The sequence below is a fragment of the Colletotrichum fructicola genome (assembly GCF_000319635.2).
Source record: "Colletotrichum fructicola Nara gc5 chromosome Unknown KSG_Nara_v1_contig06, whole genome shotgun sequence".
Classification (NCBI taxonomy): Eukaryota; Fungi; Ascomycota; class Sordariomycetes; order Glomerellales; family Glomerellaceae; genus Colletotrichum; species Colletotrichum fructicola.
In genome coordinates, this window is record NW_027094056.1 from 923,529 (window position 1) to 939,054 (window position 15,526).

At 53.2% G+C, this 15,526-nt stretch overlaps 6 protein-coding genes across 6 annotated transcripts; 3 read left to right on the plus strand and 3 right to left on the minus strand.

Annotated features, from left to right (window-relative positions):
• Positions 1-773: 773 nt before the first annotated feature.
• On the plus strand, positions 774-1,847 carry CGGC5_v010543 (Uncharacterized protein; the record flags this gene model as incomplete). The annotated part of the gene is made up of 1 exon (XM_032027549.1): positions 774-1,847. The coding sequence occupies one exon, from the start codon at positions 774-776 to the stop codon at positions 1,845-1,847; it is 1,074 nt and encodes a 357-aa protein (XP_031876104.1).
• Positions 1,848-2,527: 680 nt separating this feature from the next.
• Positions 2,528-2,926, minus strand: CGGC5_v010544 (uncharacterized protein; the record flags this gene model as incomplete). The annotated part of the gene is made up of 1 exon (XM_032027550.1): positions 2,528-2,926. One exon carries the CDS (start codon positions 2,924-2,926, stop codon positions 2,528-2,530), a length of 399 nt encoding a protein of 132 aa, XP_031876107.1.
• Positions 2,927-3,836: 910 nt separating this feature from the next.
• Positions 3,837-5,129, plus strand: CGGC5_v010545 (uncharacterized protein; the record flags this gene model as incomplete). The annotated part of the gene is made up of 2 exons (XM_032027551.1): positions 3,837-4,412; positions 4,479-5,129. The coding sequence occupies 2 exons, from the start codon at positions 3,837-3,839 to the stop codon at positions 5,127-5,129; spliced, it is 1,227 nt and encodes a 408-aa protein (XP_031876108.1).
• Positions 5,130-8,035: 2,906 nt separating this feature from the next.
• Positions 8,036-11,713, plus strand: Tf2-6-5 (Transposon Tf2-6 polyprotein; the record flags this gene model as incomplete). Its single annotated transcript, XM_066152375.1, has 1 exon — positions 8,036-11,713. The coding sequence occupies one exon, from the start codon at positions 8,036-8,038 to the stop codon at positions 11,711-11,713; it is 3,678 nt and encodes a 1,225-aa protein (XP_066008270.1).
• Positions 11,714-11,942: 229 nt separating this feature from the next.
• CGGC5_v010547 (uncharacterized protein) lies at positions 11,943-12,341 on the minus strand (the record flags this gene model as incomplete). Its single annotated transcript, XM_066152376.1, has 2 exons — positions 11,943-12,162; positions 12,253-12,341. The coding sequence occupies 2 exons, from the start codon at positions 12,339-12,341 to the stop codon at positions 11,943-11,945; spliced, it is 309 nt and encodes a 102-aa protein (XP_066008269.1).
• A 737-nt stretch (positions 12,342-13,078) lies between these two features.
• On the minus strand, positions 13,079-15,233 carry ARA1-0 (L-arabinose-responsive transcription regulator ARA1; the record flags this gene model as incomplete). The annotated part of the gene is made up of 6 exons (XM_032028166.1): positions 13,079-13,891; positions 13,938-14,048; positions 14,096-14,983; positions 15,037-15,046; positions 15,100-15,112; positions 15,179-15,233. The coding sequence occupies 6 exons, from the start codon at positions 15,231-15,233 to the stop codon at positions 13,079-13,081; spliced, it is 1,890 nt and encodes a 629-aa protein (XP_031875530.1).
• Positions 15,234-15,526: the final 293 nt, after the last annotated feature.

Sequence of the window (15,526 nt, forward strand, 5' to 3'; positions counted from 1 at the left end):
AAGGTTTACAAAATGAAAGCAAATGTGACTTGGTCAGTTGAGTTGGTCTAAACGTCCGTTGGATAGATTCGATTCTGCCATCTGATTTCATGAAACCATAAACACTTATACCAACCGTTCTGAACATGGGACCGATCCTGCCATCTCGGCCGTCCGCGGTGACCGGCATTGAGAGCATCGCTCACGGGCCAAGACCCCGACAATGGCAGAAGCTCAACGAGAGTGCAAAGCCACACAGGCATCAAATTTCCAGAGGACTTCAACCCTGGGGCCTTCAACTTTTCCAGCCCCTTTGGCCGCGTGGTGTCATAAAAGAGAGCGAACCGGCCCCACGCGGTTCGGACGGCCGCGGATGGCCGGTTCGTCCAACCATGTGGGTCCACGCAGAATCAACGCCACGAAAGGGGGACCAACAACGCGAGAAGGCCTGGACTCGCGTCTCTGCGTATCGTATACAAGTATTCAGCTAGTCTTGTATATGTTTCCTTGTGCGAGGAAATTCTTCGGGAATCCATCACTCCGAAGTTGCGTTTGTGTTTCTGTCACTTGGTCATTCCGTCTCCGTTGGCGCTATTGATGCTCCTACACGACGGGTGCTTGGAACAACTCAAGAGCAGTCTCCTCCGTAAGGATTCCAAGTGGAGTTCGCCCGGGGTCATCAAGAGGCCAGTCTTCCGAATTTGGATACTTAGCCGCCACGGTCGTGTCTCGCCCGATTGGCGTCTTGTTTCCTTCTTTCTCGCAGCAGCTTTGCAGACCCATCCCGGTTCAAAATGCCAACCGTCATTCGGCCACACCCCGAAGTTGTGGGCAAATGTACATACACACCATCTTCTAATCGAGACTTCTTCAGGCGGATTTCGGCCGAGAATCAATCTCGGGAATCGGTCCAAACGTCCGTGTCCGATGCAGATGACGGCACTATTGCAGCCTGCGAAAACGGGTTCGTTTACTCAGTGCTCCGTGCCTGGCAGCAGCACTTACACCTCGAGCTGCGGCCTGATGATGTCTGGCTAGCCGTGCTCTTCCAATTCAGCTTCTTCAGCAATGGACCTGGCCGCGCTGAAGCTCTGCGCCACCACTTCGTCGCCCATGAGGGCCAACGCACCCTCGTTGTTGAAGTCGGACCCGGTCAGACTGTCAACAGCTTTGACACGACGGCCATAACGGAGCATTTCGTTTTCCTGCTCCGCAAGCACTTGGTTGACCCCAATCTAGCCGACTGGCTGCTACCGATCTTTAGCACGACCTTGCCGCGTGACTGCTCGACTGCCGCTGCCGTGTTTCTCGGTACCATGAAGCAATACTTCAACTACAACGTGAGTATCACCTGTGATTTTCCCTCTATCACACTGCTCGGCGAAGCTAGCGACTGGGTTGAACTGGCAAGGCGTGTCGCCCGACTAGCAGACTTCAATACCGACATACTGGATCGCGATGGATCTTCTATATCTGAGCGGTCGCGCTGTCTCGTCATCGTGGTTGAGTGGTGTATCGCCAGCTTTGATCGGCCCGACGATGATGATGTACTCAATTTCTGGACGCACGCCTGCCACTCTGGAGGCGCGGGCATGTCAGGTGGAGTCGTCCACTTGTCTGGCTGGTTGACGGCATTTTGCTGGTGGCGAGCCGACGGGACTAGGCAGAGGACGTACAGTGACGATGAGCTGGTAAGAGAGTACTCATGGCAGGAAAGAGACTGGGAGAGGCTGCACTTGTCCGGGATTGGGTTTCCGGTTATCGATCAGGGGGAAATGCCCGCCGGCCTCACGAGGTTCCGATCACAGTCGAACTTGGAGAAAGAATACTTGGGGAAGAAAGAGAGGGAAACGAGAAGATGGAGATGACACTTTTGGCAGGTTTCAGTGGCATGAAATTGTTGGACAGCGAAGGTACAAAGGTTGCATCGTTTTCAAGTTGGTGGCTCTTGATGAGCGGGCCAAGCAGAGGCAACATTAGTACCAGATCAGCAGTGTCATCAACCGTCAAGAGAACCTTTGGCCAGCCACGAACTGGCTTGGTACCCAAACCTGTTGGAAAGAAATCGATGGATAGCCCCTCAGGAACTCGACATTCCGCGGCTCTTGAGATGCGCCAAAAGAACGTGGCATCAATTAATGAAAAGGAAAGTGCATAATGAGATGAATAGGCTAAGCCTTCTCGCATATTCTGTACATCTGCTGCAATACTCTTAGTCAATCATCCGCCTGGGCTATTATTGTTCTTACGACCATTGTTTTCTCTGTCGTCGTCGTCGCTACTATATTCGCTATTATCATGTGATTACTATCCGCCCCAATAGCAAAACCCACGGGATTATCAATCGGATTGATCTTGTCTGTATCTAAATTCTACCTATCATAGCGTCTTCACTAAGTCGTCAGCACCAAAGTCCATACTGAACTCATAACCTTGCCCCTTCCCGGTACCCTATCCAAATCAAAGAATTCCAAAAGCGCATTCATTATAGTCATCCTCCATAAATATTCATCAAGCATTGAGATCATGTCCAGTCATCCATCCAGCATTACGCATTCCCAGCCCACTTCTCGGCAACCCTGGAAGTGATGAAGATGCCCGCCGCAATGAGCGTGAATCCCGGTGCAAACAGCAACAAGATTGCCACGACGACGACGTTTGCGAGGAACTCTGTAGAGCCCAGAGGCGGGGCACGCCCGATGAAGCCGGGCCCGATGGTCCGCACGTTCACGACCGGCTCCCCTGGCACCTGCTTCCCGGCAGGGCAGTGCCCGCTCATGTTTTGCCCTGTTGGACTCTGAATGCCGCTGAGGGCATGCAGTACGTCGGTCACGACCGGTCTATGCTCGTCTTCCATGACGATCCCGTCGAGCCAGGCTCGTATGTTTCCGTGCGGGTCGTCTCCGTAGCTGCGGGTCGGGCTCGGGTGGTGATGTTGATTCTCCATTGTTTGATCGACCAATGTAATTGTCGAGCGATCATCCTCGCGGGGGGAACGGCTGTCTTCTGTGGTTCTCTTAGTATCTTGGTCTTTAGATACTTGGTCTGAGGACGGGTTCTCACCAATGTGCTTCACGAAATTCATTTTTTAGGACCAGCTCGCGCACAAAGTCTCCTTCGGGATTGGATGGGATCTAGAGAAAACCGCGAGAGGGAATCGACTGATTTTCTTTTCAATCTGACCTGCTTGATTCTTGTTTTCTTACATAGCACGTGCGTTGCTATGGGATGAGGAATGGGAGGGAGAGGGGTGTCACTGGAATGCTTCAATCAAACGGGCTGGCTATCCCTCATCAGCGGCGCCTTTTGGACAGTGAAACATGATTGAGTCACATATTATTGCAGATAAATTCTTCAACCGTGATTAGGCTTTCTGCTGTCTTCGATTTGAATGGATGGAAGTCGCATGTGGTGCGATTCTTCGTGAACCTAGTCTACTTTCCCATCGGACACTATGAAATGGATATTCAATAACCTTACCTTGTAATAAAACCCGATATCTGATGACATAGGCGGTCTCCAATTGTCAACTTCAATTCTGAGGCGACTTCTTTGGCAATCGCTTCATACTACCAGGCTAAGTTACAACTTGCGGTTCAACAGTCTACTCATCGTACAAAGCTAATGCTTGGTCAGCGAAATGTATCCAGACACAGAATCATGCCAAGTTTTGACAGGTCATCTCAGTTCCCATCTTCCGTCGATAAAAGGGCCTTTGGTATCGTGGGGGCTGAGGCCAAATTGCCTAGCCTGGGCGCGCTTCGACCAGTGGGTCAGCATGATCCTACAAAAGACACTCTCCAACCTCAACATCACTCCTGACTTTTGCTGCGTCAACTACCGCACGCTGTGACAAAATGGCCGACGAACTGCCGAATATACCTTGGGCCGACCTCGCAGCCAACTTCAACTTCATCCACGCCAACCCCAAGGCCAGCGACCACAAAGACCTCTTCCCCCGCCTGGAACCCGAGCCGACCCTGGTGGAGGGCATCAACGACTTCATCCGCGTTTTCACAGAAGCCATCGCGGAGCATTCCGGCCGCGAAAGCAGCAAGTACGCAACAGAATACACCAGCCCGCCCCACGACGAGACTCTGATCGACGACGAGACCGTCAGGGAGATCAGCCCACTCTTCGGCCGGCTGCCTAAGTACGCGCACCTCATCAACAACCCCAGCTGTCGCCACCGCTCCAATCCGCCATGCAAATGTCTCGTACCCTACAGCGAGCGCCGGGTAGACAGTCTTTTACGGCGGTGGGAGTACAACAACTGCTACAAGTTTGAAAAGGTCAACAGCGCCGGCTGGAAAAGCTGGCAACTCCTAGTGACGATGCTCATCTACGGCAAAATGGAGCCGCTGCTCCGTCTCGCCGTACACCCCGACAACTTTTTTGACATATGGTCAACAGTTAAAATCTGTCAATGTGGCGTAAGTATTGCGGCCCCCGCCTGTCCTAAAACAAGATCCCAAGTGAGCTCAGCTAAGATAATGTAGGGGGACGAAGGCAACTGGTGCCATGTGTACGAAAACGCAACCCTGGCTTTCATCTGTCTCCAGATTCTACGCCAACTCCCGGAAACCTGGCCTCACTGCGATTACCGCTTGACGAAAATGTACCAGAGAATGATCAGCCAGGTTACCGGCGGCGACGCGTACTCGGAGCTGCCCTACCTCCCTCATCTTCACTTTCTCGGCCTTCCAGAACGCCCGGTGGGCCTGGCTCCGTACACACGGATCCCCCAGCGCGATGTATTTAACGTCGAATATGTGCCGCATGATAGTGACATCCTCCCTGTTGAGGAAATACTGAGGACAAAAAGGCTACCGACGGAGCTCGTCGCGGAGATCATGGATTTGGCTGATTACAAGCCGCGGCGAATACTAAAAGTCGCACACGATCCATTTCATCGCGATAATCGGGAGGAGCTGGACAAGTACTTGGCGGAGTGTTGGGCAGTGATGGTACGAGGGGACGTGTTCGCAAAGGCTTTTGACTGCGAGATGAACTGGGGCAGCGATTTGGTGAAGGCATTTAAGCAGCTCTTCCCCGGTCTTCGCTCGATACGGGTTCCGGAGACGGTGCGGTCAGACGACGCCTACGTTCCCGTCATCGATAGGCTGGTTTGCAGATCAAGTTTTGAGTAAAGGGTGGTGACGGCAAGGAGCCGGACGAGAATTGGAGTATGGAACAGAAAGTTGTTCCAGCGATTCCCACTTTTGTTTTTGGCTGCGAGATGAGCTGGGGCAACGATTTACTGGCAGCTTTGAAGCAGCCTTTCCCTGGTCTTCGCTGGGAAGGATTTGACAATTTTCATGTTCCCTTCCTTCGTTTTCTAGTTTGGAAGAACTATAGGCAAGCGGCTTTTCTGTTCCGGAGACTGTGCCGTCAGACGACGCCTATGTCCCTAGGATTTACATGCTGATTTGTCAATCAAACTTCGAGGATAGTCACTGACGACAAAGAGCTGGGCAAAGAGTAGAATATGAACCTAAAGTTATTAGCGATTGCGGATTTCAAGCAGCTTTTTCCTGGTCTTTGCTCGAAAAGGGCTGCGAGTGGAAAGAGGGAAGGAGAGCGGGTGCAGGTACCGCAGCGAGGGAAGGGTGGTTGCGACTGGCTAAAGCTGCTGCTGCTACTGCTGTTGCTGGACTGGCCTGGAAGCTGACTGATGGCAGTGAAAAAGGTGGGATAATGTGGAAGGGACCGACATCTCAGAACTTCCATAGGTTCGGCACTGAATGTGAACAAGTTGGTCGCGTCGTTCATTAAGAGGCTTAACCCCTGTCTCAATTTGGGGCAGCTAACTGATTACCCCCAGTCCCCTCTTCCCTTTTTTCTCGGGGTCCTCGTTGGAGTCGGTGAACAGGGCTATGTCAGTTCGTCCCAACAGGCAAAGTTGCCAGGGTGTTGCGCGAGAGGTGGTGATTGGATGTAAGCGAGCGCCGAGACCACCATGTCGCCCAAAGCTTGGCAAACGGGGACCAGCCAATGAGAGAAGCATCGTCAGATCGTTGCGTCCCTTCTGTCCCAAGGCGACCGGCGGGGCGGGTCGCAGCGCACCTACTGCCAACCGCACCTGCTGGCATTGGAATTTTGAATCAAAGCCACTCAAATCTCATGGGGATACGTTAACCTCTGGAAGCCAATATTTTGCCTTGCCTGCACCACATATGACTGCCAATTCATTCAATCAAGAGCACAATCGAGCCCTGAACTCAGTCCTCCAGCCCAAGTCTGAGAGCAGCATTTGTGCGTCACTTCAAGTGTCTCTTGGAAACGAGAAGTGCCCTGAAGCGTCGATGTCGGGCCAATATCCGCGAGCGCAAACTCAAGACGGCCAAAGCATCGATCCTTTCAGAAATCCGAGAAAACGTACATATTCTCATCGCGGAGGAAGTCAAGATGGGGAAGATGGAGTTACGATCAACAGTGTAACGGGCTAGAGCCCGGCCGAGATCTCCGGCTTTGCCGGAGCAGCTACCGAGATCCGGCTCCGCCGGATCCACTATTCTGCTGTAGCACACCGCCTAGCCCCGGTCTGCATCACTGCTGCTAGGCGCCTATCCCTGTAAAGTCCTTTCCTCCTTCTTCAGCTTAGAATAGTCAATCGACGGCACCTCTACGTTGAACAAGCCTAGGGGCCAGCCCCTTACATATTCTAAGCTGGACAACAAAAGACGCTATACGAAACCTCACGAGAGCGATATGACGATTCGCTAGAGGGTAGTGCAAACGAGAAGACGCTATACGGAACCTCACGAGAGCGACACGACGATTCGCTAGAGGGTAGCGCAACGAGAAGACGCTATATGGAACCTCACGAGAGCGGCACGATGGATCCGCCAGAGGGTAGCGTAAACGACGCGATGAATGCTGAGATTGATCGCCGGATCAACGAAGCGGTCAACGCAAGCGTCCGTCCTCTTCAGGACCAGATGGCCCAGCAGACGGCCCAGATGACGCAGCTCTTGACAGCTCTGAATGGGCTTATGTCAACGGATAGAGCAACCCCTACGCCGCTTGCGAGCAGCGTAACGACCCCGTCCACAGCCGATACAACTATACAGGCAACGAGCGACGGTATAACGATGGCAGCTAGAGGGCGGAGGAAACATCAAATACCAAACCCACCAAAGTTTAGCGGCATACGTAAAGATTTCCAACGTTGGTTCCTAGAGATGAAGGGAAAGATACGAAGAGATAGGGAAGCTTTCGACTGTGATGCCGATATATTCGCATACATCTACGCAAGGCTGGAAGGCACAGCTCAAACCATGGCGTCACCCTACTACGCTCAAGGCGGAGCAGATGGAGCGGAATCCTCCGATCAGTTTATGCAATACCTTGAGACTCGCTATGGAGATCCCAATGCAGAAGCCAGGGCACTGGATAGGCTACGTACTATCCGACAGAAGGAAAACGAAAGCTTTGCTACATTCCTCCCAAAGTTTGAGAAGGAGTTAGCAGAAGGTGGAGGAGGACACTGGGCAGACGCAGTCAGAATCAACTATCTGAAAGGAGCCCTGAACTCCACTCTGCGGGACCGTCTAATTAGTGTAATCGATCCCCCGAAAACCTACCCAGAATACGCCCGGGTCCTTATGATAATAGGGTCAGGGCTAGATAGTAGGACCTACCAGGAACGTCACGAACGACGACGATACCGAGATGCCGATGGGGACACCCTCATGGCTGGAGTCAGCCGGACTAAGGAGCCCAGAAGAGCCGCAAAGTCACAGCGCTACCGCAGCGACTCTTCCTCATCAGAAGACAACATAAGGCCCCAGAAAGATAACCGTAAATGCTATAACTGCAATAAGATCGGCCATATTGCTACACGGTGCCCTAAGCCAAGACGTTCAGGGCCTAAGAAGGTCAAGAAGGTTGAGAAAGCTAAGAGGCGAGAGGAGAGCAGCGATAGTAATGCTATAGAGGAGCTAGGAAGCTCTGAAGCTGAAGAGAGCTCGGGAAAAGAGTAACTCTAACGCGAAGTCGGGCGTTAGAGGCCAAGCCTAGTGACATTACAGAATGGAAGCAGTTCAAGCATCACATGAGCAGCAAATCAGCAGTGATCACTACCCGCATACACAAGGGCACTCAAGCAGACGCCCTAGTAGACACTGGGTGCGATCTATACTCCCTTATCGACCACGACCTCGCCCGTAAGCTCCGCCTACCGGTAGTAGACCGCTCTGAGCGGCTGCTAGGCAGCTTTAGCGACGCTACAGGCGCTACAAAAGCAACAGGTGTAGTTGTCTTCAACCTAGAGCTGTGTGGTTATGATGAGAAGATCTTTGCATATACCGTACGTAGCCTTGGTGACGACCTGTTCCTAGGGAAGCCTTGGATGGAGAGGAACCGTATTCTATACGATGCCGCTGCACAACGGATACGGCATAGGAGGGGTGGCGTAGACCTACGCTTAAAAGGCGAAGAAGAACCAGATCGAGTAAGGGAGATCAGAGCCGCGCGTCTCCTTCCAGGAGCTCCTTTCACTGCACTCTATAGGAGAGCACAACGAGACACCAAACGAACTGCAGGATACGAAGTCCGAGCCATCAGCCTAGCAGATATACAGAAGGCCCTTACGAAGAAGACTGAGAAGGCAGATCTAAAGGCCCTCCTTCCGCCAGCTATACTAGCTGAGTTCCACAAGCTGTTCCAACCTGACGAAGCCGCCAACCTTCCACCACATCGTCCTGGGGTCGACCATAAGATCCCTATCAAACAGGATAGTAGTGGTAATGAGACTGTACTACCATGGGGGCCGCTCTATAGCATGTCACGAGAAGAACTCCTCGTCCTCCGTAAGACCCTACGAGACCTACTGGATAAAGGCTTTATCCGCGCCAGCAGCTCAGAGGCATCAGCACCAGTACTGTTCGTACGTAAACCAGGGGGAGGGATACGCTTTTGTGTTGACTACCGCGCCCTTAATGAACTCACTAAGCGCGACCGATACCCTCTCCCCTTAATCCAAGAGACACTACGCACTGTTAGTGCTGCTAAGTGGTTCACGAAACTGGATGTGGTTGCAGCGTTCCATAAGATACGAATTGCTGAAGGAGAGGAGCATAAGACGGCCTTCAGGACAAGATATGGGCTATTCGAATGGCTAGTTGTACCCTTTGGGCTTACAGGAGCCCCCGCTACATTTCAACGATATATCAACGGAGTGCTTCGAGAGTACCTAGACGATTTCGCTACGGCATATATGGACGACGTACTGATCTACTCAAACGGCTCACGGCAAGACCACGAAGCAAAGGTTAAGCTAGTACTACGGAAGCTTGCTCTTGCAGGGCTCCGGCTAGACCCTCATAAGTGTGCGTTCTCTGTGAAGACAGTCAAGTACCTAGGGTTCATTATCACCGCAGGAGTAGGCATCTCCTGCGATCCTGAGAAGCTGAAGGCAATCAAGGAATGGGCTGCGCCAAAGACGGTTAAGGGAGTTAGAAGCTTCCTAGGGTTTGCAAACTACTATCGGATCTTCATCCCAGCATACTCAGAGATTGCTGGACCCCTTATATCTCTTACAAAGAAGGGCGTCCTATTCCACTGGGGTAAAGAGCAGGAAGTAGCATTCCAGGAGCTTAAGAGGATCTTTGCAGCCAAGCCTATCCTACATCAACTAGACCCTGAGCGTACAACCTACGTTGAGGCTGACTGCTCAGGCTTCGCCCTTGGAGGAGTACTGTCACAAGAAGATGAGCATGGGAGACGTCACGCAGTAGCATACCACTCGCAGCGGCTGAATGCCGCCCAGTTCAACTACCCAATCCACGATAAGGAGATGCTAGCTATTATTAGCTGCCTACGAGCATGGAGAGCGGAACTGCAGAGCGTCAATAAGTTCAAGGTTCTATCTGATCATAAGAACCTGAAGTACTTCATGACAAAGCAGAGGCTCACAGAACGACAAAGCCGATGGGCAGAGGAGCTGTCTCAGTACAACTTCGAGATACAGTACCGGCCAGGAAGTGAAGCAGTAGTGCCAGACGCACTCTCTAGACGCGAACAAGACGTACCTACGTCTCTAGAGGACGAGCGCGAACAAGGCCGGATTCTCCAGCTTCTTCCCGAAGTAGCCCTTACCTCAACGCGTACACGACGCGTAGAGGCAGCCCCATCAGTGCTTGTGTTCACCGACGATAAGGAACTACAGCAACTCTGGGACCAGACCCAAGGGCAAGACCAAGTCTACCAGCAGGCATATAATGCTGTGAAACAACGAGAAAGAAGCTTCCCTCCTAGCCTCAAGCTAAAGGTCCAGATTGCTGAGTGTGAGATCGATAATGGCAACCGACTACTATTCAGAGACCGGATCTGGGTACCAGGTAGCGAAGACCTAGATAGCGAGGCGAACACACTACGTACTCGTATCGTTCAAAGCAGCCACGACTCAGTACTTAGTGGCCACCCTGGTAGAGATAATACCCTCGCGTTAGTCAGTAGGCGCTTCTACTGGCCTGGCCAGTCACAGCTAGTACGACGCTTCTGCCGCAATTGCGATGGCTGCGGGCGAAGCCACATCTGGAGAGAGCATCGAAAAGGACTTCTGAAACCTCTACCAATACCGCAGCGTATACGAAGCGACCTCGCTATGGATTTCATTACCGACCTTCCCCTTACGGATAAGGGTGAGCGATACCTTTGGGTAATTATCGACCGGCTAGGAAAAGGCGTAACCCTTGAAGCTATGGAAAGTATGGAAGCTGAAGCCTGCGCTGAACGATTCCTGAGCTGCCACTTCCGCTTCCACGGCGTCCCTACTTCAATCGTGAGCGACAGAGGAAGCAACTGGACGAGCCGCTTCTGGCGGCAATTCTGCAAGCTTTTAGGAATAGAACAGCGGCTCAGTACTGCCTATCACCCACAGACTGATGGCGGCCCAGAAAGGATGAACCAAGAGATCCAGGCCTACCTACGCAATTACATTACCTACTCGCAGAAGGATTGGGCGAATAACCTCCCAGCAGCTCAACTAGCGCTCTGCAGCCGCGATAGCAGCGCTATAGGCATGAGCAGCTTCTTCTTAGAACACGGATACCACCCAGAGCCTGTCCGGGTTCAAGAGGCAGACCCAGAAGACCATGGGGGCCGTCGCGAGGACCTGGCACGCAAGTTGGTAACAAGGCTCCAGGACGTGATGGATATGGCACGGTCGACCCTTGCCTCAACGCAGCAACGCTATGAGGAGCTGGCTAACAGGAAGCGCCAGCCTACGGAGAGACTAGAAGCAGGCGACAAAGTCTGGCTTCACATGGGCCACTACAGGTCTCCTAGGCCATGCAAGAAACTGGATTGGTTGCACCATAAGTATACCGTTACGAAGGTTATCTCACCATACGTGGTAGAGCTTAACGTGCCAACGGCTATATACCCACGCTTCCACGTGGATACCCTGAAGCGTGCAGGTAACGACCCTTTACCTGGGCAAACGCTAGACGACGAGCAGCCGCCCCCAATTATAGATGACGAAGGCGAGGAGACCTGGAATGTAGAGAGTATCGACGCCGCCGCCTGGAAGCGTCGAGGGCGTGGGAGACGCCGTGAAGTGCTGGTTAAGTGGGAAGGATACGCAGAGAGAACCTGGGAGCCTATCGAGACGCTCCAGGGGACGGAAGCGATGGAGGCTTACGAACAACGTTACGGCCCTGCGATGAAGCACGACGGAGACCCAGCTCTAGCGCCACGGACGCGCCGCCGGAGGGGAGCGGGGAGGTAATGTAACGGGCTAGAGCCCGGCCGAGATCTCCGGCTTTGCCGGAGCAGCTACCGAGATCCGGCTCCGCCGGATCCACTATTCTGCTGTAGCACACCGCCTAGCCCCGGTCTGCATCACTGCTGCTAGGCGCCTATCCCTGTAAAGTCCTTTCCTCCTTCTTCAGCTTAGAATAGTCAATCGACGGCACCTCTACGTTGAACAAGCCTAGGGGCCAGCCCCTTACAAAATGTCAGAGGTTGAAGAAGGTCTGCTCGGCCTTGTATGCGTCACCGACATGTCCAATTATGGCGAGGAGCGACAGGATGCACGCTGATGTGTGACGACGGAGGATCAGTCGCTTCTCCCAGGACGCGGAATAGGCGAGCCCATCGGGTTGGATTGACTGTTGATCCAGCTGCTCTCGCGTCCCGTGACCAGACAACACAAGTGGCATGAGCTCATCTCGGACTCTGTTCATGCCTCAGCCATATTTACATGAGTTACGTTAAGCCACAATCGTACCAGGACGCGAAGAAGGGTGCAGAGCAGAGGTAACTGACCGCTCCTCATACCCCCTCTCCTTGAACCGAGACCCAAAGTCTGTTGCATCTTGGTTCCAGAGACAAGAACCCGTCAGGCTGAATGGCATTCCGGTATTGGGATCGCATATTGCGTTGCATCGTGTGGTTGGTACGCATGACGATGAACAGCTAAGGGTGTGCGCAAACATGGGACGAAGAAATTGCTTAACCAGATCGGTAGCCGCCTGCAGATGAAGTTCTCTGGCCCGTTTGACTGGCGTCTAGAAATTTGAGACTGCCAGGGGCCCAAGTCCTCTAGCCCTCAGCTCTGCGTCTGCGCAGAATGCGAGTATTTGACATGCCTCCCGTCTCTGGATCTGCGGAGGGCAATCAGCCTGAATTGCACTCCCTGGCCTGTGGGGAAACCGACCCCAGTCATCAGACGCGGCTCCGTGTTCCCCAACTTTGGTTGGCGGACAATCAGGCCAGTGGCGTTGGCATTGGTCGAGCCACGTCGACTCACCTGAAGGAGTGGCGGGTCCTGTCGTTGGAGTGGATGCAATCATGAGCTGCATTAGCTTGACAGGGTGGTTCGTTTGCTCCGCTGAGGTACGACCAAAGAACGGTTTTTCAACTTGTCAATCAGTAGATCTGGTGCTGCAGTTCATCTTGTGGGAACAAAAACGATTGTGGTATTTTGGGTATCGATGCGCCGTATTTTCCTGATGTTCAGCAGTCCAATGTTTGCTGTGCCTCCCTCTTCCCGTCGGCCGAGAAAGCCTTGGGTAGCCGCCGTTGTGTCGTGACAATAGCACACCGTGACTTAGAGAGCGCAGCTCTTCGTCGCCGCGTGTTTGGTTATTCCTCAGCCAAAGACGATGCCGATTTTCATGTCCGCAGCAACTTGCTTCCACAAGCCTGGGCAGGCCTCAGTGCCCACCTGCTCCTTGCCATAGGCCCGCATGTCCATCTTTCGCCACACTTCCTGGACAACAGCCCATGGCTTCTCTGTGTTGACTGTCCCCCTCTTAGTACCAAACGCTGTGAAAGCTTGGCGCACTAAGCCGCGGTCCCGGCTGCAGACCGCATGGCATGCAGAGAAGAAAAGTGGCCACAGCATGGTGAGCCCGGCTCCACCGTGAGAAACAGATGCCGCGCAATGCCACAGGGCCGCCTGTGCGTGCTTCTGCACTAGATCATGCGATGATGGGTATTCGGAGATGGTGCTGTACAGGTAGACCAGCGCGCTCTGCCTGTATGCAAGCGCTGTGCTGGTGGTCCATCTAACGTTGGCGAGTTCCGTCTCGGATGCATCTGCAGGCCCATCAACAACCCGGTTGACAAGATTAAAGCCTGGAGGTAGACTAGGCTTCCATGACTCCAGAGCGTATTCAATGGCCTTGTAAGTGGTCTGATACTCGGTCCGAAGGACAGCAAACTTCGATGCCTGGCCTGTGGCCATGGCACTCTGAAGTTCCCGCTTCATGGTAGTCAATTCCCCCAAGCGATGCAGCGTTGGCCAAAGGTCTTCGGCCATACCCAAGACGGGGTCGACTCCGCTAAAGGTAAAGGGGGGTGGGGAGCTTCCTGGTGAATATGCTCGATTGGCTTTAGGTGCGGCAAACACTGGGGTCGAGCCATTGGTGAGAGCGTTGAGTACGTCGAAATATCGGAAAACCTGCGATCCATCAGTACTGGAAAGCCTAGTGATTCGTGAGACGGACCTGTTCGAAGAACTCAACACTGGCACTCTTCGGCGGCGGCATAGCACTAATGATGTGCCATGCCCCCTGAAGGTGATTGTTTGTGATGATTGACAGACTTCGTTGCATAAGCTGCGACAGTCAGTGACAGTCCACGTCTCAAAGGTTTGACGGCCTACCAAGTCGTACTGCAAAAGCAATACAATTGTCGCGAGCGCCTCCTCGAAGCCATCGCCTTCTTCAATGATTGCCGACAAGCCTGCAACAGCTCGCTCGTGGAAACAAGCCGATCCTTCGGTGTTTTCTAAGCCCGCGTATTCTCGATGCGCGCTGGCCAAGGCGTAGATGGCGCTTCGGACGGCAGAGCTCCTATGCGAAAGAGGAATGATGTGCTGCTCGTAAGGATTGCTGACCCCTTCTCTGAAGCCCATCATCGGCAACATAACCTTAGAGTAGTGATCTAGCAAGCCTGTGTCTTCAGGGCAGTCAGGAGCGCTAGGAAAGGAAGGGGGCAGCATGCTCAAAAGCGGAGAGGACGCTGTCGACCACGAGGGCTCGTTCCACGACATGTCTAGGCTTGCTGAGAAGAAGGATTCGTCAGTTGAGTGGACACTGCCATCCATGTTGGCTAGCGGGAGTTGGAAGTCGGTATCGGCCATCTTCTGGCATGATCCAATTTCCGTGATTGTCGTGAAGCCTTCTCCAAGAGTTCCGGAATCCTCGTAACCCATTTCGTACTCATACGAGCCGTCCAAGTCCTCGCATAAAGGAAGTATCGAGTCTATGGATGCAGAAAAACAGTTATCCGTAGATATCGGCGACATTGAAAGCACACTGGCATTGGATTGTGCGACGTCAGGCGGCGTGAGGACGCTCGTGTCGGGGCTCGTTTGGAGGTCAGTGGTAGCCGTCGGACTACTTGAGTCGTCGGAGGCGTTGGACTCCGAGAACATTGCTGATTTTGTGGACGTTCTCCTTTTCCTCTTCTTAATGGGCTCGTACACACAAGCGACACCGGCTTGCACGCATCGCAGACACTGGGGGTGTTCTTCGGAGCATTTCTTTCTCTAAGATGAGTGTTGGTAAGATGGTCAAGAAAGAGGCTATCATGGTGACGAACCTTGTCTCGGCTGTCAGTCGTTAGCGAAGACTCTCACAAGTGGGAAGGGCTGGGGTCATTTACCAGTATTTGCATCCTGAAGGCAGGAAAACACATGTCAGACGATTTCAACACTTTGTCTTACGAGAAGGCTCATACGAACCTGCTCTAGACCGAGTCTTGATCGGCCGGGGACGAACTGGCTGGTTGACGAGCATGCTGATGGAACACTGACAAAAGCTGCGAATGTTGGAAAGATGTCCGGCCTTCGCAGCACAAGGACTTGACGACCCTGCTCGAGTTCGACTCGCATGTGGTGGTGCTTTTCGAGAGGCAGGAAGACGAGTGGCCGCTGCGGCCGGCAGGAGGCATCGGTATTTCAACGAGCCACCCTCTCGGGGACAGACAGGGTGTGCAGGGTTCCCCAACTACCCCAGTGCGTGAGGGGAAGGCGTGATGGAGGGGTTGCCGTGAGGGCAGGACGATTTGGAGAAGGGGCCGGGGAGTGAAT